This window comes from Manis javanica, chromosome 1 (assembly GCF_040802235.1).
Source record: "Manis javanica isolate MJ-LG chromosome 1, MJ_LKY, whole genome shotgun sequence".
Lineage (NCBI taxonomy): Eukaryota > Metazoa > Chordata > Mammalia > Pholidota > Manidae > Manis > Manis javanica.
Genome location: NC_133156.1, coordinates 196,612,992 through 196,637,578, shown reverse-complemented (window position 1 = coordinate 196,637,578; position 24,587 = coordinate 196,612,992). Strand labels below are relative to the sequence as shown.

The 24,587-nt window shown below is 33.3% G+C and overlaps 1 protein-coding gene and 1 long non-coding RNA gene across 4 annotated transcripts in view; one reads left to right on the top strand and one right to left on the bottom strand.

Annotated features, from left to right (window-relative positions):
* The window catches only part of LOC118972764 (uncharacterized), a 294,258-nt gene that overhangs the window by 11,783 nt on the left and 257,888 nt on the right, over positions 1-24,587 (top strand). The window contains exon 4 of the long non-coding RNA XR_012121214.1: positions 11,555-11,660. This is a non-coding gene — a long non-coding RNA (uncharacterized lncRNA). The remainder of the gene's footprint in view (positions 1-11,554; positions 11,661-24,587) is intronic.
* PNPT1 (polyribonucleotide nucleotidyltransferase 1) overlaps positions 6,924-24,587 on the bottom strand; it is a 40,169-nt gene continuing 22,505 nt past the window's right edge. For all 3 annotated transcript variants that reach the window (XM_073212936.1, XM_037020442.2, XM_037020441.2), the window contains exons 14-28: positions 22,623-22,693; positions 20,841-20,877; positions 18,946-19,012; positions 18,771-18,860; positions 17,751-17,804; positions 13,645-13,751; positions 13,151-13,222; positions 12,997-13,060; positions 12,501-12,584; positions 12,080-12,163; positions 11,080-11,186; positions 10,944-10,999; positions 10,146-10,224; positions 8,279-8,326; positions 6,924-7,221 (exon numbers count right to left, since the gene is read on the bottom strand). In XM_073212936.1, coding sequence (XP_073069037.1) covers positions 7,066-7,221; positions 8,279-8,326; positions 10,146-10,224; positions 10,944-10,999; positions 11,080-11,186; positions 12,080-12,163; positions 12,501-12,584; positions 12,997-13,060; positions 13,151-13,222; positions 13,645-13,751; positions 17,751-17,804; positions 18,771-18,860; positions 18,946-19,012; positions 20,841-20,877; positions 22,623-22,693 — 1,176 coding nt within the window. In that variant the 3' untranslated portion in view covers positions 6,924-7,065. The remainder of the gene's footprint in view (positions 7,222-8,278; positions 8,327-10,145; positions 10,225-10,943; positions 11,000-11,079; positions 11,187-12,079; positions 12,164-12,500; positions 12,585-12,996; positions 13,061-13,150; positions 13,223-13,644; positions 13,752-17,750; positions 17,805-18,770; positions 18,861-18,945; positions 19,013-20,840; positions 20,878-22,622; positions 22,694-24,587) is intronic.

The following is a 24,587-nucleotide window of genomic DNA, read 5'->3' as shown; positions in this document are numbered from 1 at the left end:
GCAACTGTGGTCTTCCCTGTCCCCCACAGCTGGGTCAACTGAGTACCCAGCCCCTGTGCACCAAGGCTCTGGCCTGCTGTGTCATAGCCAGCAGGTACATACAGCCCATACAGGGGATGCCCCTTGAGCACCTGGGTTTGGTGGCTATGGGGAAGCATTACTGGGCCCCACAGGTCCAAAATAATTGGAAAGACAGTTCTTGACTACCACCCCCAGGGTACTGCACAAATAAGACTGAAACACACCCAGTCTTCATATGAAAAAGGCCATTTTGTCCTGGAGCTTTAGCCCGAGGGGTGCTTCCAGGGAATGCTGTTGTTAAGGGGATACCTCCAGATCTGGTTTGGAAGTCAGGGTTTGTAATTGTGGACTCACAAGACTATATACATTTACATACCTTAAAAGCTGCTTTCTGACCTTACATTTAGCCTGAAAATAGGCACTGTCTGAGATCCCTCCCTTTGGAACACTGACAGATCTTGGCACGCCATCAACAACTGGGATCTATCAAGAACAAATCAGGCTGCTCAGACAATTACAAATATCCAAAAGCTAGGGCAAGGTTGAATGATATTTCATCTCTTTTGCAAGACTACTCTTTTAAGACTGGGAGAGGTAGCTGTTTCACCTAATACATAGAAACAAAAAGCAAAATCAGACAGAGTAATGTGTCAAAAGAAAAAAAAAACCTGAGAAAAAGTCACTAGTGAAATAGAGGTAATCTACCTGATAAAGAGTTCAAAATAATGTTCATAAAGATGCTCACTGAACTTGGGAGAAGAATGGAGGAACACAGTGAGAACATCAACAAAGAGATAGGAAACGTAAGAATGTACCAAATAAAAGTCACAGAGCAGAAGAATACAATAGCTGAATTGAACAATACACTAGAGGTATTCAACAGTTAAGATGAAGTAGAACAAATCAGCATCTTGGAAGACAGAGCAGTAGAAATCACCTAGAGTATCAAAAAGAAAAATTTTAAGTAGTGAAGATAGTTTAAGGGACCTGTGGGGGAACATCAAGCAGAATAACATACATTTTATAAGGATCCCAGGAGGAGAGAGACAAAGGGATAGAAAACTTACTTAAAGAAATAATGGTTGAAAAGTTCCCTGATCTAGGTGAGCAAAGAAACATCCAGCTCTAGGAAATAGTTCCAAATGAGATTAACCCAAAGACATTCACAAAGATGAGAATTATAAGAAACATTATAATTAAAATGTCAAAAGTTATAATAGAGAATTTAAAAAGTAACAGAGAGGCTTTTAAGGAGAAAAATAACTTTTACATACAAGGGAACCTCCTAAGACTATCAGCTTATGTTTCAGCAGAAGCATTGCAGGCCATAGGTGGTATGATGTATTTAAAGTACTGAAAGGAAAAGCTTCCAACCAAGGTTACTCTTCCTAGTGATATTATAATTCAGAATGGAAGGATAGAGTTTTTCAAAAACTAAAAGTTGATCACCACCAAACAACCGGCCTTATAAGAAATGTTAAAGGGACTTAAGTGGAAAAGAAAAGGCACTGAATAACAAGAAAATATATGAAACTAAATGCAAATATATAGTAAAGCTAATGGATAGGAAAAGTTAAAAGATGAAAGTTAATATAAAAGTTAAAAGATAAAAGTAGTAAAAGTAAATGTAATTAAGGGATACAGAAAATAAAAAGTATATAAAATATGACATCAAAAAGGAGGGAGTGAAAATAGTGTTTAGAGTGCATTCACACAGAAGACACTATCAACTTAAAATAGACTGATATATGATATTAATGTAAAATTCATGTTAGCCACAAAGCAAAAATCTATACTAGATAAAAAAAAAAGACAATGAGAAGGGTGTCTAAATGTAACAAGAAAGAAAATCTTGTTAATTTTTCAAGAGGAAAGAAACAGAGGAGCTACAAAAACAAAAAGCAACAAATACATACCTATTCATAATTACTTTAAATGGACTAAATTTTCCAATCAAAAGACAGAGTGGCTGAATGGATTAAAAAAACAAGACTTTCTATATTATGCCCACAAGAGACGTATTTCATATCTAAGGACACACAGACTGAACATGAAGGGATGAAAAATGGTTTTCCATGCAAATGGAAACAAAAAGAAAACTGGTGTAGCTTTACTTATATCAGACAAAACAGACTTTAAAACAAAGTAATGACAAGGGCATTACATGATAGAGTGGTCAATCCAACAAGAGAATATGACATTTGTAAATATTTATGCACCCAGCATAGGAGCACCTAAATATTTAAGTAAATAGTAACAGACTTAAAGGGAGAAATATACAGCAATACAATAATAGTTGGAGACTTTATTACCCCACTTACATCAATGTATAGATCATCCAGACAGAAAACTAATAAGGAAACATTGGCCTTAAATAACACATTAGGGCAGATGGACTTGATAGATATATAGAACATCCAAAAGCAGCTGAATACACATTATTTTCTAGTGCACAGGGAACATTCTTCATGGCAGACTGTATGTTAGGCCACAAAGCAAGTCCCAATTAATGTAAGAAGACTTAAATAATAGCAAGCATCTTTTCTAATCATAATGGTATGAAACAAATTATAGAAAAAATACTGGAAAAAATATGTGGAGATTAAGCAACATGCTACTGAACAACCAATGGGTCAATGAACAAATTAAAGGAGAAATAAAAAAATATCTGGAGACAAATGAAAATGGAAATAAAACAATCCGAAATCCAAAATTACGGCAAAAGCAGTTTTAAGAGGGAAGTTAAGAGTGATGATACAGGCCTACTTCAAGAAGCAAGAAAAATCTCACACAATCTAACTCTACATGTAAAGGAACTAGAAAAAGAAGAAAAAAGTCCAACGTTGGTGGAGGAAAGAAAGAATAAAGATCAAAGTGGAAATAAATGAAATAGAGACTAAAAATTCAATAGTAAGGTCACTGAGACTAACGGCTGGCTCTTTGAAAACATAAAACTGACAAACCTTTAGGTAGACACACCAAGAGAAAGAGAAGGTTCAAATAAATCAGAAATGAAAGAAGGTACAACCGATAATGCAGAAATACAAAGTATTTGTATGAGAGGCCACTACAAACAATTATATGCCCACAAATTGGACAACCTAGAGTAAGTGGATAAATTCCTAGAAACACAGTCTTCCAAGACTGAATCATTAAAAAATAGAAAATCTGAATCAGGTACTAGCAAGGAGACTGATTCAGTAATCAAAATCTCCCAACAAACCAAAGTCCAGGACATATGGCTTCACTAGTTCTACTAAACATTCAGAGGTTTCAGACCTATCTTTCTGAAACTTGGCCAAGAAATTGAAGAGGATAAAACACCTTTTATGAGACCAGAAGTATAATCATACCAAAATCAGTCCATGTTTCCACATATACACACACACACAATTACACGCAAATATCCCTGATGAACATAGATGCAAAAATCCTCAACATAATGTTAGCAAATACAATTCATCAATACATTAGAATGACCATACATCATGACCAAGTGGGATTTATTCCAGGGATGCAAGGATAGTTCAACATACACAAGTCACTCAACATGAGGTACCACATTAACAGAATGAGGATTAAAAATCATACATCAATAGATGCAAAAGCCTTTGACAAAATTGAAAATCCATTTCTGATAAACTCGACAACAGGTGTAGAGGGAATGTACCACAGTATAATAAAGGCCATATATGACAAACTCATAGCTAACATCATCTTTAACTGAAAAGATGAAAGCTTTTTCTGAAGATCAAGAACAAGGCAAGTCTGCCCACTCTTAGACCACTCAGCCAACCTGATGGCGTGCCTTGTTGCCACTCTTGCCACTTCGATTCATAGTATTTGAATTCTTAGTGACAGCATTAGGAAGAAGAAGAAACAAAAGACATCCAAATTGGAAAGGTAAAAGTAAACTGTCACTATTTGCAAATAGCATGATACTATATATCTGTAGAAAACCCTAAAGACCTCACCAAAGTAGTTAGAATAAATGAATTCATTAAAGTGCAGGATATACAGAAATCTGCTTCATTTCTGTACACTAATAATGAGAAAGAAAAGATTCCCATTTACAATTGCATAAAAAAGAATACCTAACAATACATTTAACCAAGGAGGTGAAAGACTTGTACACTGAATACAAGACACTGATGAAAGAAATTGAAGAAGATACAAGTAAATGAAAAGATATTCATGGATTAGAACAATTAACATTGTTAAAATGTCCGTAATACCCAAAGCAATCTACAGATGCAGTGCAATCCCTATCAAAATCCCAATGGTACTTTTCACAGAACTGGAAGAAATAATTCTAAAAGTTGTATGGAATCACAAAAGTGCCCAAATAGCCAAAGTGATTTTTGAGAATGAAGAACAAAGCAGGAGGTATGTTCTGATTTCAAACTACATTACAAAGCTAAACTAATGAAAACTATTGTATTGGCATAAATACACAGATCAATGGAACCGAATAGAAAGCCCAGAAATAAACCCACACATATATGGCCAATTGATTTACAAAAAAGGAGCCAAGAACATACAGTGGGGGAAGGACAGTCTCTTCAATAAATAGTGTTGGGAAAACTAGACAGCCGTTTGCAAAAGAATGAAACTAGATCACTATCTTATACCATATACAGAAACCAACTCAAAATGGATTAAAGAGTTGAATGGAAGACTAGAAACTGCAATTTGTAGAAGAAAACAGGCATTAAAACTGCTTGACATTAGTCTCAGTGATTTCGTTTTTTGGATCTGACTCCAAACACAAGGGAAATGAAAGCAAAAATAAATGGGACTATATCAAACTAAAAAGCTGCACAAAAAATGAAACTATCAAAATGAAATGGCAACCTAGAGAATGGGAGAAGATATTTGCAAATCATATATCTGATAAAGGGTTAATATAAAAAAAAACAAAGAATTCATAGAAGTCAACAGTAAAATAATAAACAATCTAACTAAAAAGTGGGCAGAGGATCTGAATAGACATTTTTCCAAAGAAGACATACAGATGGTCAGCAGGCACATGAAAAGATGCTCAACACCACTATCAGAGAAATGTAAAACAAACCCACAAAGATACAAGAAATAATGTGTTGGAGAGAATGTGGAGAATAGGGAGTGCTCATTCTGTTGGTGGAAATATAAATTGGTGCAGCCATTATGGAAAAAAGTATGGAGGTTCCTCAAGAAATTAAATTACAACTACCATATGATCCAGCTGTTCTAATGGGTATGTATCCAAAGAATATGAAGGCACTAATTAGAAATGATAAATGTACCCTATGTTCATTGTGATACTGTTTTCAGTAGCCAAGAACCTAAATGTCCATCAATGGATGAATGGGTAAACATAATAGTGTATATATACAATGGAATACTAAGATATAGAAAAGAATGAAATCTTGCCATTTGTGATAACAGATGAATCTTGTGGGTATTATGCTAAGTGAGATAGGTCACCATCTGATTTCACTTACATGTGGAATCTAAATAAAACAAACTCATGGATTGGTGGTTACAAGAGGGTAAAGGGATTTGGGGAAGGGCAAAAATAGGTGAAGGGGCCCTATTTTAAGGTGATGGGTGGTGACTAAACTTGTGGGGATTACTCTGAAGTGTACAAATATCAATTATAATATATACCTGAAACATGTTTTATCCCAATTTTAACTCAAAGACAATTTACATGTTTTCATAAATAATAATCTTATTTTCATGTTTTCTCTTTTCAAATATCTCTTCTACTTTTATAAGTCCTAATCAATTAAGTTTTATAGCCACAATATTAGAAACTATAGCTAACTATGCAGTTTTGGTTTCCATGTAGTGAGTATTCAGTGCTTCCCAACACATGCACAATGTTCAGAGTCCTAAATCTAGTATTCTAACCCCCTCCACAACCTCACCTTTATTTACTCTCCTTCATTTGCTGATATAACTACACTCCATAGGTGGCTTTTACTTTAAAGCCTAGCTGGAATATCACCTCTCAGTTTTGAAATCCAATCCAAATTCTGCATTTTAGGACTTTTCAATTTTTCTTCTAGTTACAATTAACCTATTCTCTCCCTATCTTTCCCTTTTTTTTTTTAAACCTTCACTAGAGTGCTTATCATTCTGCCTTTCATTAATTAGTAACTCTATATCAGACTATATTTAAGTCCCAGGAGGAAATAAAGTGTTCACAGCTTAGTACTGTGCTCATAATAGGTAGTTTTAATTTTAATTTTGTAAATTTCAGTTATTTTGAAACCTGCTGCAGTGATTTGCATGCAATATGCTTTAAATTTTAAAATTGGGACTGTTTTAAATATTTTCTCTACAAAAGTCACTTCTCAACTGCTTTCTAGGATATTCAGGTGAATATCCAACCAATATATTGGTTGACACCTCACAGTCATTTAATAAGTCACACATCTTTCTCTTCAAAATGACTTTGTCCCTTCAGATTCCCTATTGTCACAGATTCTTTTGCCTTCACAATCCTCTGGCTGAAATATTCAGTTCATACTGCTTCTGGTTTTGTGACCAATTTAAAAGGTCACATATCATTAAAAAGAACTCAAATTAGTTCCCTTAACTCCTTCTGTATCTGGTAACTGTACTAAAGAAATAGGGTGCTGGCTTTGAATATGGCAAGTTCCACTTGGTGACATAGTGTAGGCAAGTAAGGCTGTTATGCAAAGCCATAAGATGACTAAGAGTAACTGTTGCTACTGTATCAAAAAGAAGAAAAACAAGATATATGGGAAAAGAATCATTGTAGTAGCAAGTATGATCTATTTCTAAGTTTTTCAGTTTTCAGAATTATAGGAAGTAAAGGGCAGTCTTTTCTAAGATGTATAAATGGTTTTTACTTTTAATAAAGTAAGTAAGAATAAAACTAACTCTTGAAATAAAATGAACACATAAAATGAGCATTTTAATACAAATAATTAGAATATTTATACTATATATAAATCTACATGTTACATTAAAAGATATTACTGAAGTTTTGTTCTACAGAGTATCACCCTAGAATTCTCATTAAAAAAATTACTAGGAAGAATTAGATGATGACTGTGAAACAGATTCTCCCATTACAATGCTGCTTCTGTCATTTAGAGTTTTGACAGTGTTTGTAGCTGGAGATTGTAACACTTTACGAGAAAGCCTCATTCGTCCATCAGCTGGATCACGTCCAAAGTACTTAACCTGTGTTAAAGAAATGAATTTGCTTTTAAAGTTACAAAATACTAACATCCAAATTGAAAGATATTTAAATTTACATGGTCCAAATAAAGCAATTATAAATGTTTTTACTTGCTCACTGAATGCACACCTCAGTGCTAAGTGGAGGTATACCCTAATAATATAATTTGGTTGAATAATGATTACAAAAAATGATGGAGTCATTTAGTTGCCCAATTATAACCTTATGTTAGACTCGTCTGTGCCTTCTTATTCTCTTCAGGCCAAGTTCCTAGATTGGAAGAACAGTCAAAGCCTTGGAGAATGGTTCTAGGGCTTTTTTAAACCTAATTCTACTACAAACTTACACAGAATTATGTTTAGGTCACTCAGACTAGTGCTCAAAGGACTATCACACTAGAAATGAGGGGAAATATGGCAGTTTTCAAGTCCCTTCTCATGTTAAAGAAATGTTAACAGAGATAGTATGTCTTAGTTTTCATCTTTCCCTAGAGGCTACATTGAACAATGGTACTACAGTTTGGGAGTAAACTAGAAGTCTTGGTTACTGAGATCAGGGTTATTAGGTATAACTGGCACAGAATGTAGTGTGGCCGGAAAAACCAAGACTGGCAATGAATTCTTTCATCCACTAATAAAGAACTATTAAAAAGGTCAATTTTGTTATCAGAATTCTAGAACTGAACAACATGGCTTTCACTGAACTCAAAAACTTAGCCTCAAACAGTACTGAAGCAACTGAAGTTTAAAATCCTCAAATAATGATGTTAAGGCCTTCAACAAAACTGCATTATCAGGGTTCTCATGTCCTGTCTCCAAATCACCAACTTGCTCCCGTATTTTTTAAAGCGCTAGAGAGGACTTCGTTTTAACTAAACTGTAAGCTCTTTGATGGCAAGAATTGTGTCTTCATTCCTTAATGAGTCTGCTTAAGCAAGCAAGGTTAAAAAAGCTCGGCATATAAAGAAATGATCAATTCTTTTAGTTTATTTTTTCTAAGTTTCTAAATAATTGAAACTTAAGTTTACATCTTTAAGTCTAAAAGGTTGAATACAAGTACCTGAATTTCCTGGCCAACTTCTAATCCTAGAGCAGTGGGATGTTTAATCTGAAAGAGAATATGTTGTCTATTAGTGTCATGCATAATTACCTAATATCCATGGCCAGGAAATATGTTTTTCCCAAGTGGAAACAGCTTGTTTTTCTGATTATAAAATCTATGAAGATTTAAAATAATACAGACATACTCAGATCAAAGTAAAAATCATCCAAAACCCCTCTATCTGTAGATGACTACTGCTAATAGTTTGAGTATCCCTTGAAATATCTGTTTAGGGTATATGTAAGGCATTTGTAAAAATGGACCTTACTGAGTTTGCTGTTTTATAATATACTTATTTTTCATTCAATATGTTGTGGACATCTTTTCATGTCAATAAGTGAAGCATTACAGTGGAGTATTCAAACTACATAATTTGTTTAACCAATCCCCTAAAGATGATCATTTGTTTTACAATTCCAGTGTTGCAAATGTTAATAATTGGTGAATCTACATGCAACATATATGGGTGGTCAGTGTACTATCTTTTCAATTTTTCTGTACGTTTAAAATATTTCAAAATAAAAAGTTAAGTCATAAAATTGCAGTGTTGCAGTGATTATGATCTATCTCCATCTTCTCAGAACAAAGTCCTTTAAATGTTCTGAGCATCTAGGTCCAAAAGTACTCATAAAATTTTTACCAAAGTATGGAAATGTAAATTTGTTCTCCACACTCACCCACATTGGGAATTTGCAACTACCTGAAAATTGAAAAATTAGGTAACTTGATTGTGTTTTAAAAAATTAGTGTTGATAGTGAGTATCTTGGTTGGCTTTTAAGAAGAAAATATTTGTCCATGTTCTTTGTTCATTTAACTATTGATACTCATCTTTCTTACTGTGCTATACTAGTCCCCTGTATATGAAGCCTCTGTCATATATAAATGTTTTTTTCCTAAGTTGCTACTTATCTTTCAATCTTACTATAATTTTGCCATATAATTTAAAAAAATCAAGTCAAATTTTATCAGTTTATTTACATTTTTGGCTTTGATATCATGCTGAAAAATATTTCTCTAGTCTCAAGATTACTACAATATCCATATTTTCTTACAGTATCCTTCCTCAATATTCCCCCAATGCCTGAATTTCCTTTTCCCTTACCACTACAATTTTTTTCCTAATACCCAGCTCCTTGATCCAGATGAGATTTTGGTAAAGAGTAGGGATCTTGCTTTATGATATCTAGCTGTACAAGTGTGATTTACTGAGTATTCTTTTTTTTTTCACTGACTGAAAAAAGTGACTTCTAGCATGTATTGTATTCCTGTGTACATAAGTGGGTTTATTTCTGGTCTCTCTTTTTCTGTTGAATGAACTGTCTATTTCTGTGCCATAATACATTGTTTTATTCTGTATAGCTTTATGGTATATTTTAATATATGGTACAACAGACACTCCCATTTGTTCTCCATAGTTTTCTTAAATAGTTTCATATTCCTAGTTTTCCAAATATATGAAGTATAACAAAGATTAAATAAAATGAAAAACATCTTAAGAAATCTTGCTAAGACTGGTTGGTCAAGAAAATTCGGAAAACAGGGCTATAGTTAGACATTTTTGATAACTGCTATGTGGTAACTCCAGATGTTGTTCTACCTCAAAATACTCGAGAGTGTTCCTATTCCATCATGGAAGGATAAACAAAAATATCCGTGGTAAACAGCATAAATAAAACCTTTTGTCAGCATCATGTCTGTTATTTTTGGTTTTCTGTAATTAGGCTAGTAGTAGACAAAAGTGTACAATCCTTGGCCTAGGAAATTTTACTACTGTTATTTTAAGGCAGTTTTAAAAATGATCAAGTCTGCATTTTTCTTTTTTACCTTTCGTTGATCAAGCTGTGTGTTATGAAGTAGTACTGCAGTCATATTTGGATACAGTTTAACCATTACTCCAGTGTCTCTATGAAAGGAAGTAAGCCTGGTTAAAACAATAAGTATTATATCTGTATATCTATCGATAATTAAACAGTGATTATGTTTTCATGGGAGAACAAAGTAAAAAAACACAAAAACCCCCCTCCAGTACATGTTATTTTTAACTGGAATAAGTATGATTATTGAAAAGGGATACTTATTTTCCAATTGAAAATATACCTGCTTCTCCCTGTATTTAAATACTTAAGAATCAAAGCATAGAGGAAAAAAGATAAAGGAAAAATGTGTAGTGAAAAGCTCTTAGAATATATATTCTTCCCTATTTTTCTTCATAGTATTTTTCCAAAAATTAAAAAAAATTTTATATATTAATATTTAAGTATTTAAATACTGTAGAATTGTTATCAACTTATTGTGAAGTGATTTAAGGAAGGGGGCTACATAAAATGGGATACCTCATTAAAATTTCTTTTTAAAGTATTTAAATTGGGAGGGAGGGAGGAAGGAAGAAATATTGCTAAATCTGTTTCTGGGAAAATTAAAATGGTGGCAAATTTGGTTAAAGAAAGCAATTCAGTTAGAAGAATCTTATTGGTATAATTAAAATCAGAATCATGTTACTGAAAATCTTCAAACTGGTATAGAAAATGAAAAACACCCTACATTTTCAAAGTAGTAATGCAAATGTGAAGGTAACATGGGCTTATATTATAAAAACTAGCACAGTCTATTAGTTGGTATTACCTGATTTCAGTTATTGTGGCGGTATACACTGCTCCAAATTCTAACTGCTGCTCTTGCTGTAAGCAGAAAATAAACCACAAGAGATAAAGAAAACAGCAACAAAAAGATGAAAATAGTATTTCTAAGATGTACTTACATCATCTTTGCAGATTTCAGTAATGAAGTCTCTTGCTTCATGCATAGCACTGGGTGTTGGTGCAAATATAGAAAATGTTTCTTCATCTACTTGACTAATAGTTACTCCTTCAAAAAAGATAAATTTAACATTTTAAAGTTAACTTGCTCACTCCAGTGCAGACTAGTCTTAGAAGTAGATGTGAGAGCAGGGGAGTGATCTGAAGTAGCTGGGTGTGCTATGTTTAATCACCACTTTAGGAATGAAGGGATTCATTTACCAACTAATAACACATTGCATACTTGCTATGTTACCTGACATTGTGCTAGGCTCTGGGGATATAACAGTAAGCCAATGCCATAACCTTCCTGGAGCCCACAATCTGGTGGGAGATGTAAGTTCTAGTTTTGGAGAGTTTGGTTTTGCCTTCTTAATTATGAGTAGAAACTATACTAGAACTCTTTCCTTACCTTTTCTTCTTCCTTTTACTGTTTAGAGTGGTGAACAGATGGGATAAGGGACAAAATCATGTCAGTTTCTCAATCTTAAGAACTGGCTAAGTCAACTCTGCTTCTCCCTTTATTTGAATAACCTCAAAGCTGGTAAGTACTAGGTAACCCAAAGGTTGCTTCCCGAAAAAACAAATGAAAGCATACTATTTCTACACAATTTTTCGAATAAGAGTCTAAGTAAGACTAAGTGCGAAATAGCAGAACTAATTATAAGAGAAAATTAAATAAAAATTCCTCTAAAATGAAAACTAAGCATTTTTTCTAAATGATTTTAAAATGCTGCAAAGAAACTGGTGAATTCTAGGTCAGTCTTGAATATGGTTAAGGATGACTGCTGATTTATTAAGAGGCATACAGAAAACTTACGTAAAGACATGTCAATGTTATATCCCTTTCTCTTAGTCTTTCATTTCTCAAACATAATTTTCAAGCAACACAATAGAGATGAAATGACATACTTACCTAGGCTAGCATTAAATAAAACACCTCATACTTCACATAACCCTTACCTGTTTCAGCCTGAAGCTTTTTTAAATGATATCCACCTGGTCCAACAAATTTTGCTCGTTTTGATAATGGAACCTGAACAGTTTCTGAAATGTAGTGCAGACAAAAATATAAGTAATTCAGATATACATATGACTATAAAACATAAAACATACCCTAGTCACCCTAGTCAAGATATTTTTTTGGTCTGGACACATGTAAACATATTTCAATATGAAATAGAAAAAGTTTACTTGAGTAAAATTACTGGAAGTTCAAATGTCTAAGAATATTCCCCTAAATTTAAAGTATTTTTACCAGAAAAGTGTTTAAAATATTTGTTTTGTGTATGGAGTTAAAAACAAAACTCAAATAGTAATAATATACTTTCATACATAAATATTTACCTTATCATGAAGTCAGTATTAATTTTAATGTATTTACCTACAACAGGTCCATTTTCTTTTCTTGATGCTCGAGGTTTTGAAATAGTTTTGTTCATAATCTGTAATATCTCCTTCTTTGCCACTAGAATAGAAAAACATATAGAAATTACAACTACATAAAATAAATGTGATCAGATATACTGATATTTTTAGATTTTATGGAATAAACTCCAAACTTTTTAGCTTAATAATCAAAGCTTTTCATATTCCAATTACCTTGATAATTCTACTTGTTTCCCTTCTCCATAAATTCTATTTTAGGGAGTTACTTAAGTAGCAAAAGTTGAATTTTTACTGGTCTCCACTTGGGTGGTTAGTCATGTGCCCAATAACTTAATACTTCTTGATCTAGGTTGTTATATGAAATCTAATTTTTCTAAAGCAGTATTTTATAATAAACCTATTTTTTAAATAATAAGCCTAATGGGGATTATAGTTCCTATTAACAAAGAAACAATGATAAAAGGAGAATTAGGAACACTGGTTTAGCTTACCTGAGGCTTGTTGGATGGCCTCCATTATAATTTTTATTGGTATTCCAGGTAATTTAATATCAGCCTAATAAGAAAAGGCCAAAAAATTACACAAATATTGATTAATGACATTATATAAATACTATAAAAATTAAACAAATAGGTTTTAAAATACCTGTAAAGCAGTTATTCCTTTAGAAGTGCCAGCTATTTTGAAATCCATGTCACCACTGTAATCTTCAATTCCCTTAAGGAATTTAAGAATTGTGATATAGTTTTAAAAATGAAATTCATCCATAGTCATTGTACAGGAATTAAAAAAAAACAGCTTTGGAAATAAGCCATGTGCTCTAAGATTACACACAAAGAAATACCTTCTACATTACTACTTCCAATTTGTGACTTTTTAAGTCACAAATATTTCATCAGTTTATTGGTAGATGTTTCCCCTCATAAATGCATAAGGATTAATTTACAATCATCCTAAAATGGGCCATTATGGATACTTATACTATAATATATATTTTTAACTCACATCCTATAAAATCCAAGACAAACAGAGGAGAGAACAAGCACCTCTATTTCTCAAGTACTAGTCTTGTTCTAAACATATGGTACTTACAAATTATACTCTTCACCACTAAATATTTGAAATATGAATATACTTGCCAGAATATCTGTCAGCAAACGATAATCTTCTATTTCACCCTTGTCAGGATTGTTTTTGGTGACCATTCCTACTGCCACACCTGCGACAGCAGATGAAATTGGAACCCCTATAATTGAGAAAAGGAACTGTGTGCAATGTGTACATCAGCCTAACACATGTATTTCTCATTCCGTTGACACTTTAGTTCAAGTGGATGGTGTTCTAAGTTGACAATCACCAAAACTAGGTTGGAAAGGTCTTAACAAGTCCTGACTACCTCATTTCTTCTTAAACATATTAAAAAAGCCCCTTAAAACAATTTTAAGAGGTAATCACTGTACACAATAAAAATCTCTCAAATTAATAGCAAACTTAGCTCTTAAAGTAATCTGTTTGCCTTTTTGCTTTTGGTGCCTTTCTCCCTTTTTGCTTTTGAAAGTAAGCACATATTTGGCAAATACTTCCAGCCTGAATCCCTCAGTCTACCTCCCCATGACAGCCACCATTAGGTTTTTTCATGTATTCTCCCAGAAAATTTCTGTGCACAAGTATAAATATAAGTGTAATCTTTTTATTTTCTTTACTTATGCACTATTTTGCATTGTTATTGCTTAGTAACATTATCGTGGATTTTGACATGTAACACACAAAGCTCTAATTTACTCTTTTGAATGGCTGCTTAGTACCCTTGCATGTGTTTATAAACCATACAATGGAAGTGGGATTCCTGAGTCAAAGCATGTGTGGATTTATATTTATTATACTGTCAAGCTGCCTTCCAAGAATGTACCATTTTATACAGTATATGAGTGTGCCTGCTATTCTATTCTTGTTATTCCTTGTCAAATCTTTTGACCTTTGCCCATGTAAAAGGTAAAAATGGTACCTCACTGTTTTAATTTGATTTGTTTTTGTGAGTGAGGGTCAACTTCTTTTTTTCATGTTTATAAACCTTTATATTTCTTTTTCTGTGAACTGCCTATTCATGGTCATCATTTTACTAGTTGGTTGGTAGTTGCCTTACTGAATTGTAAGAGCTTTTTCAATATGGACAGTAGATCTTGGTTAGATATAGAGTATTATAGTAAGTAAAATATGAAGTATAAAATATTATTTCCTTATCTGTTGACTTTGTTCATTGTGATTTTCTCCCCCCTATATAAAATTTTAAAAGTTATATGTAATCACTGTTATTGGATTGTGCTTTGAATGTTTTTCTCCTATTCAAGATTTTGATAAAATTTTCCATGTTTCAGTTTTAAAGAAAATGTTTAACTTTTGATCATTTGGAACTTACTGGTATAAAGGAGCATGGTAGGGAATCTCATTTTATATTCTCTAAGCAATCTCACTTGTGCCTGCAGTTTTAAGTATCTCCTATAATGTTAATGACTTAAAAATCTATTTCTTCTGCATAGTTTCTTTGCTAAGCCCTGAATCTCTATAGCCAATACACTTATTGGACATCTCCATCTAAATGTCCCAAACCACCTTATATATATATATATATAACCCCCAAATTTAATGACCATCAATAAATCCTTGTTCTTTGCATTCCCTATTGTGGTTGAAGGCAACTAACACAATCATGCCAGAATCAACACTTCTCTCCTCATTTCCTATGTTCCATCAAGTCACAAATATCTGATTAGCTTACCTTCTAAATTCTTTTAGAAAGTTGTTCTTTCCACTAAATACTGAAATATCCATTTTCACTCTGTTAGTTCAGGCCCACATTCTTTCTTTTCCTGACAACTGTCCTCTTGACTGATTTCCCAGTTTTAGCCTCTCCCCATAGCTCCTAATCCTCTCCATCTCCTACGGCTAACAGTTAACTGAGGAAATAACTACCTTAAAAAAAAAAAAGGGTGGTGGGGGGCAGATTCAAATCATGTTGCTTCTCCACATAAAATCCTTCACGTTTCCCATTATCTGCTTTCAGGAAATTTTTATACATGCTCTGTGATCACAAACATTTTGGAAATAGTACGTACCCTGTTTCTAGAGATTGAGTAGCTTATTAAAATTTATTTAACCTATATTAAATAAACCTGATTAACCCTGTTCAAATGTACTTTTGGAACAGAGTAATTTTTTTCATGGTATACAATAACATCCTATAGAACACTATTTTATGGAACACTGTGCTAGAAAATATGAGCTTTAAGTTCAAATTTCTTAGCCTAACAGTGACCTTTAAAATCTGGTCCCAGTTTATTACTTCATCACTTCTTTCAAATACATTTCAGAAATACACTACTGCCTCATCACTTTGTACATGCTGTCCTTTCGCATGAAATATGAACCCTACTCTTAATATGCTGGTCAATAACTATTCAACCCTTAAAGCTGATTACCTTCAACCTAGTTGTTCCTATTGTACATATCTGTGCCTTGTACATATTTGTATTACGTTTTTGATCTACTGGTATCTTTGTTTTTGCACCCATAAACTTTAAAAAAAAATAGGTAACATCTATATTGATGGAGCACAGAACAGTGCATGATGTACAGCATGGCAAGGAGACATTTTGAATTGAACTGCGCACCCTTCATTGACTCCTCCCACGGAACCTGTCATTCTTGTCAAATTTAATTTTTTTCAGGTCGGTTCCATGTTTTTTTTAATCTTAACTTTTTTTTGAGAGATCAAAATTGTCATGTAACATATCAGCCTTTTTATCAGTATCCTTTTTATCATCAGGGCAACATTCTCAGTCAACTCAGTAACAAAAATGTTGAAAGAGACAGGGTTTAGGATGAAGCATCCTCAAATATCCCACCTTGAGATGCCTCTTCATTCTACTGATCATATTAGCTAGTCTCCTGTGCTCATTTCTCAACCTTTATGAATGATGAACTTGTCATCCAGTCTCAATTTCTGCATCATTTACACAAAGACCATAAACTGCCAATCTGAACTCTAGATACAGTACATAAGCATCCTCCTCCCTCCCCACTCCAAACCTAGTAATATTTTCAAAAACAGAAAATGAGTTTACTATGACATAACTTATTTTTAAGTGAGTCCTTTTTGATTCCTTCTCTCTACAGCTCCCTTCCTTTCTAAAATACTTATAAACCATTCTCTTTATACTGACAACACAGTAGAGTTATCTCATCCTGAGGATCTCATCTTTACTTAGGGATGGGTTTTTATCCAGACCAAAAGATCTGAATTCATTTAAAGCACACTCTTTGGACTTTGTTCACCACTGTGTCCTAAGAGCTTAGATCAGTGCTTGGCATAGAGTGGCATGCAATAAAGATTTGTTGAATACTTGCATGAAGGTAAAAATAGGCATAGTCTTGTACCAGCTACCTTAAGTATCAAATTATATTTTCCTTCCACTGAACACAATCTGAAAAGTGCCTGCAATTTACTTTAGCTTTATTTGTTTTGCTTTAAGTTTTAATCTTTCTAGATGATGATGTTATATATTTATGTCCTTCTTTCATTTCATCCTTGGTTATGTTGTCCTTCCTATTGTTCTGCTTTCCTGTACTGTAAATGTGTGAACTTATACAAAACTCCCTGTGTGTCCTGTTGAGCGTCTTTAGGTTCCTTTTCTCCCTTTTCTTGAATAACATCATTGCTGACTGGCAGAAATTGTTTTCAGAGCCTCATAACATACTTTCCTTTTTGGTGTTTCAGATCCAGAAATTAACACTGAACTTTTTGCAGTCTTCCTTCCTAAACTGTATGTACACTTCTACGAGTGACATTGTTCTTCTAATGCCTTCCATTAATTGACTGAAAAATTATAGGGTTACTTCCCTCTATAGGTCCTAATACTTCTGCTTGCAAACAGATACTTCCTTAGTGAATGGAATCAGCTTGCAGAGCTCTCTCTCTTTTTCTTGGAAGGGGAGAAAGAGAAAGCTCACTGGGTCACCAAGGCAAGTAAGTAACTTCAGTTTATTGCTTTTAGCCCAAAATAAGAATTCCAGCAGATACCTGTATAGCTGAAATTGTACTTTGTAACTATCCTTGCTTCTGGCTTGGTTTGGTAATCTGTAAACTAATTTCTCCAAGTTTTACTAAAGTCCAATTTTAAAGAAATCCCTTATTTTATACTAATCAGGTATATATAAAGCATTAGTAGTTTTGAGACATAATTTTTACCTGCATCCATTAATGCTAAACTTCCTCCACATACAGATGCCATAGAAGATGATCCTATAGGAAGAAAAACACTTGCTTTATAATATATATACTGATTTTTAAAAAATGTAGACAATCATTACTATTATCTTATAAATATTCAATTATAACATATTCAGTATTCTTTCTTTCTTTTTAAAAGCACTTAAGGCAAGCTCTCCTAAATCACAATCTGCAGAGCTTCATAGTCCAATAACAGCCATATAGTAGTATGTGGCTACTAAATTTAAATTAACTGAAATAAATTTAGCCTCTCAACTGATAATACAGAGAGAGAACTTCCACTTTCACTCCAAGTTTTACTGTATAGCAATGGCAGAGATTCTGATTCTAAGAAACCCCTCAGAAAAACCAGCATGCTTCTCTTGTTGCTTAATCAGAAGGCAGTTAAAGATATAGGGCACTGACTTCCTTGTTGGGCCATAAGTTATGGAGAAAACAGTCTCTAGTTTAAATTCGGAGGTACTTTGTTGCATGTTTTTGTGTGTTTTTAATATCTATGATCATCTAATCTATGTCTGCTACATGACTTCTGCCTTTATGAAAACACTGTACCTTTACCTTGATTTTTAACTTTAATTTGACCTCTCTCTTAGCCTAGCCTCTCTGTGGTGTTTACTTCTATCTGAGATACAGGACTGATGTCCCTTGCCCAAAGGGTCACTCTATTTTGGTCTTTACTCTCCCCAAGCTGGCCTTGCTTTATGGTTTGCTTATAAAAATAAAACACAACCCAAACTGGATGCTATAAAAGATACATAAGGAAAAATATTTGTTTTATACTGCTTTCAAGATATTTCATTAACGAAGAATAGAGACTCAGACAAGTATATGCTTAACTAAACACATTATTTTTCTTGCAGTGGGCTTGGACACAGTAGTAATATAATAAAACATAATCTAACATTACTTATGAAAAGCTAAGAATATAATAGAGAATCTGGTCTTTTTGATTAGGAAAAAAATATTTTAATACCATACCATTTGATTCTAGGACTTCAGATGTGACTCTCATGGTAAAAGGAAAATCTTTGGGAATAACAGGATACAAAGCTTTCTCAGCAAGAGCACCTAAATTAGAACAGAATATAATAAGCAAAAAAAGTGTACTAAGTCTCTGTAAGAATACCATCTAAGTTTATAAATTCATACTCACCATGCCCAAGTTCTCTTCTATTTACACCAGTGACTTTGCCAATTTCATTAGTTGCATAAGGAGGAAACTTGAAAAACAAAAACCAAAAAACTCTATATACATATACAACTGGCAAGGAAAGATATCCAAGATATATTACCAAAATAATAAAATAAGTTACAAAACAGAAGAATCCCATTTTTGTAAAAAAAAAAAAAATCATTTATACACTGAAAATGTCTGGACATTTAAAATATCTAACACATTGATAAAAAGCAGCTATTTCCAATGTACATATGAACCAGGGAGGTGGACAGTTATGAATATTTACACTATAAATTTCTATGATTAAATTAACTAACAAAATATTTAATAACCGTTTTACTTTAGCAGAGGTTACAAACTGTTCATTTGACCAGTATGTTGTCTTAAAAACATGAATTAATTGCCGTCATTTAAAAGATTGGAAATTTCCCGTAAAAACCTGGAATTCCAGTTTCTTTAACAACCTATTTTTAAAAAGGAGTGATGGAATGTGAGTCCGATCAAGCCTCTGGTTGTAAAGGTCAGTTTGTAGGAGGTAGAAGGACAGAGGAATGTTGAGCTACACCATGAGTGTGTAATGAACAGCACCCAGACTGTGGAGGAACTCTGCAGGCCAATAGTTCTGGAGCTTCAACAGAGAGATTATAAAGAAAAGAATGTATTGGAGGAGAAACCTATAGACTGACTTAAATACTAAATTTTTACAAAATGGACATGACTGTAGGGATGTACACTAGAAACAAATATTACTATAAAACTTGGGAGTAGTTACTTTTAGGAGAAGAAGGATGTTGAGATTGGGATGACGAGTTGCTGGGGTGACTAGCTATATTATATTCTCTGACTTGGGTGGTGGTTACAAGGGTTCTGCCTTATAAAAACTCATTAGGCCATTCTTGGTTTTATATAGTTTTCAGTATCCATTTTATTTTACAATAACAAGGTTTTTAAAAATGGGTTGATACAATAGCCAATACCCTTTTCTACTAATCAACTAAGAATTTCATTTTTCACAGCTGTCCTTTTTTAAGATTACTATCTTTGGCTCATAAAAAAGGATGTACCTTACTCATCTGTAATTCCTCTCTGGCTTCTGCAGCATTTGGATATATCCAGCATAGTATGTTTATAAGGGACTCAAAACTTGTTGAGAATCTCCAGGTTTGGGTATTCTCTAGCATATATTTCTTTCCTACATGAAATGTTTCTATACTGGGTTCAACAAAATTATGATGTTGGGATTCTGGGTAGCCAACAATGGTCACTTGCTACTGTACACTTTCCTCCTAGAGTATATGCTTCAAATACTAAAAGTGTCGTGTGTCATGTCTGGTCCCTTAGGATTAGCGTGAGTAAAGTCAATCACAAACCTGATTATATATAATGCCTTCCTATAAAGTAATATAGTATTAAGTACCTTTGTTCAATTAATACTAATTTAAATTGTATTTAATTTAATATTAACTATAAAGTAATTCAATATTAAATATTAAACAACCGAGTAAAAATATGAACATTTACATGAGCTAAAGGGAGAAGGTGATTTGTTACTTGAAAAGCCCAACTTTTGTTTGACACACATGTGAACAGGTACAACTCTTTCTTGACTAAAACAATGTGGTCTCCTATACTTTAACTTTTGTGTGTGACTCAGACAAAGTTGTTGATTGGAAATCTATGTATCTCATTAAATCCCTTCTGTATGCAATAAAAGAGTACCCAAATCTACTTTAACAGATTTATGATAAAAACAGCACAGTTAATGGTAGAACCTACATAGTGGGTATACAGGTATTCACTGTAAAGTTCTTTCAACTTTGCTGTATCCTAGAAATTTTTAATAAAATATTGGGGAAAAAAATTCACCTTACCTCATAGTGCAGCATGAAATTTTTATCTTTTACCCCACTAGAAACAAAAAGCACAATATTAAAAAACATCATACAGATACAAATTAATTCCAATAAACAACTAATATACACTTAAGGTATTTTTTAAAAACAATCATATATTAAAGAGAGTCTGAAATTTAAAACCAGAAGAATTAGAAGGATGAATGTCAAAGATGGTATTTTTTTCTGGGGCTTATGAATGAATTTTATATAGATTCAGGAAAACAATTTTGCTTCAGATATAAGCATTTTAATATCCAGATTTGAAAGCAGTAAGACATATTTTTATTAATAACTAATGAAAGGATCCTAAGTGTTACTAAATCTCAGTTACAATCTTTCTCCCAGTCAACATGTGAAATGAAGATCAGTAACTGAAATGATACAGCTGAGAGAAATCAGGAGATCTATAGGCACAGATTGTTTCAGGTTTTATAAAGATAACTTTTATGACTGTATCTAGAACAATGGGGAAAATAACGAAGGATGAAAAGAAACACAATTTCTGGAAGCAAGAAACTAGATTTATCTTTAACTGAGGAAAAAGGAGGCATATACAGGGTTCTTAAAATAGTGTCCTCTTTGGTGGGATTACAAAGGGCATCTCTCTGAGCAGAGGATTTAGAAAGTCTTGGGTTAACACTGAATCTTTATAAACATACACTACAGCCTTGGGAATAGAAATCTAAAAATCAGACTCTTTCAGATAACTAAAGGAATCATAAATTTTGCAGGCTAAAGAGGGGCATAGGGATCATTTAGCCCAGTACTGGCATTTTACAAGATGAGGAAACCAATGGCCAGCATGGCTGAGTGATGTGTGCCCCCTCACTTACATTGGTATAGACCTAAGACCTAAGACTAGAACATAATCAGGTGCCCTGGCCAACCCCAGTGATCACTCTTAATGAAGCTTGTTGCCTCCTAGAAGGGAAAGGAGTTAATGTGAGGAAGGGCAGGGCACCCAAGCTTTGGCCCAGATGGGAATTTAAAATACAAATATAAGAGCTCCCCTCGGAAGGATATGATTGCAATGAAACTCCCAACCTTATAAACACAGCTGCATTGCCAATTTTATTAGATAACATGAAGAACAATTAGTAATGCTATCCTGAAGATACTGGGGACAATCTTGATCAGTTGGGCTAGTAAAAAGAGGGAGGTAGAAATCCTGTGGTTTGCTGAGACCCTAACAATAGAAACAAGCAGCTCTGTTAAGGCACTAAGAAAACAAAGAACTGTGGCTGTGAGTTCCAGGGCTCTGATGCAGTAATGTTGATAAGGACTACAATACCGATTCTCATAATCTGAAATTAACCAACATGATTTTACTGCTGACTCTTTGGGAACAGAGGAGAGCCAAGCATTTGGAACACAAATTCATATGTGGCTTGGGATTAGGTAAGGTTTTGTCATTTAACAGACTCCATATTCTTTTCAGCAACTGGAACTCTTGCTTATTTATTCTCTTGTTTATAATAGGAAAACCTATCCATTCAAGATTATCCAGGAAGTCTGTCCTGAGGAATTGTTCTGGAGACAGAATAAACTAAATGTACCCATATTAAGAATTAAATCCTTTACCAACATTTGTTTGAACCAATAAGTTACAACACAGTATAGCACAAAAAAATAACTTGAAATCACTATTATGTAAACAGAAAAATGAGATACTGGTTTTAAAAAGTAATAATGAATAATAATATACTACATAAGGTTCAATTATATACTGGAACATCAGAACCAAAAAACATAACTTACTTAATGGCTGTTACAATTTGGTCTGATTTAATACTGGATTCTAATGAATCAAATGTAACAGTACAAAGCACCTAAAAAAGAAGAAAAAAAATTCCTCAGGCTTTAATTTACTAACAAGAAAGATGAAAACTAAAAACATTTGAAGAACCCTATTAGCTTTTAAAGAAATGGGAATAAGTACATTCTACATAAAGCTGCTATGCTACTTAATACAGTAAACTTTCACTCATTCTGTAATCCCTAGAGTTCTGTGTAAACCTCCATAATCCAAATGTCTAACATCACATAGACTTCATATGTAAAGCACTGTACTAGGAGTGCTGGGGGAGGAGGACAGGAAGAGGCAGGAATATTCATAAAACCTGACCATAAAGGAAGCCTCAACAAAGGCTCAGCCAATAAAACTGCCTGCTTAAAATTTTAAAAAAAGAAAAGGAAAGAAACTTCTATAGAGAGAGAGAAAACATAATCCAGATTTTACAATGTATTATTCAGTACATTCAGGATACAACTTACAGAAAAAAGAAAAAGGAAATGGAGCCCATCCTCAAGAGAAAAGACATTGAAAAGAGTTTGACTTGAAGCTGACTCAGATGTTGGATTTACAGACAAGGATTTTCAACAGCTATTACAAGTAGGCTCAAGGACATAAAAAAGAAGCACTAGGAATTCTATAACTGAAAAACATATTACTTCATAATGGAAAGGAGATGACAAGAGTTAGTGAACATTAAGATGTATTAATAGAAATTGTCCAGTCTAAAAAAAAAGGGGGGGGTGGAGGAAACACAGCCTTAGGGACCTGGGGGACAATATGAAAAGGACTAATACAGGTACTTGGAATTCCCAGAGGTAGAATATTTGAGGAAATTATAGCTGAAATTTTTCATGTTTGATCAAAGACAAATTTACAGATTCAAGCTCAGGAAACTCTTAACAGATTAATACAAAGAAAACCATACTTTTCATAGTCATACTGCTGAAAACCAAAGAAAAAGAGGAAATCTTAAAAGCACCCAGGTGAAAGCAATAAATAACATAGGGAATAATGATCTAACCAAGTCCTTTCTTCTCATTAGAAAAAGAAATGGAGAATAAAAAACAGTTGGACATTTCTTTAAGTACTAAAACAAAAAAGCATAAACCAGAACTTATAACCCACAAAACAATTCTTTGCCCATAAAGGCAAAATAAAGAAGACACTGTCAGATAAATGAAAAATAACAATTTGTTGCCAGAAGACCCATAGGACCATAATACTAAAGGAAGCCTAGTACTAGATTAAAGTTTGGATCCTCAGGAAGAAATAAGAAGCATCAGAAATTATGTTTATCAGGTAACTATGTGGGTCAATATAAAAGGCCGTCTTTTTCCTGTTAAATACATATGGTTGTTTAAAATTACAATGTTGCCTTGTGGAGTTTATAACATGTAGATGTAACTCGTAAGACAACTACAGCATAAAGGACAGGAGGAGGGCCAAATGGACCTAACTGGTTGCAAACTACTTATTTTATGTGAAGTGATAAAAAAATTAAGTCTAAAAAGACTGAAGAGTTAAGGATGTATATTGAATTCTCTACAGTAGCCACTGAGAAAGAATGCAGAATATAGCTAAAAAGTGAACAAATTAAAATGAATTCTTAAAAAATATTCAATTAACCCAGAAAGGCAGAAAATAAGAACAGAAAACCAAAAAACTGGGGCCAAACATTAATGGACTAAACACTCCATTTAAAAGGCAGAGACTGTCAGATGGCTAAAAAAAATAGTATGAAGAATATCTTAATGGAGTTATTCTAAGAACTTTATTGAAAGGCATAAAGGAAAACCTGAATCAAAGGGAGATAGACTATATTCACTGTAAACACTGATTTAAATAGTAAAAATACCATTCCTCTCTCTAATCCATAAATTCAGTGCAATACCAATCAAAATCTTAGGAAGATTTTTTTTCAGAACTTG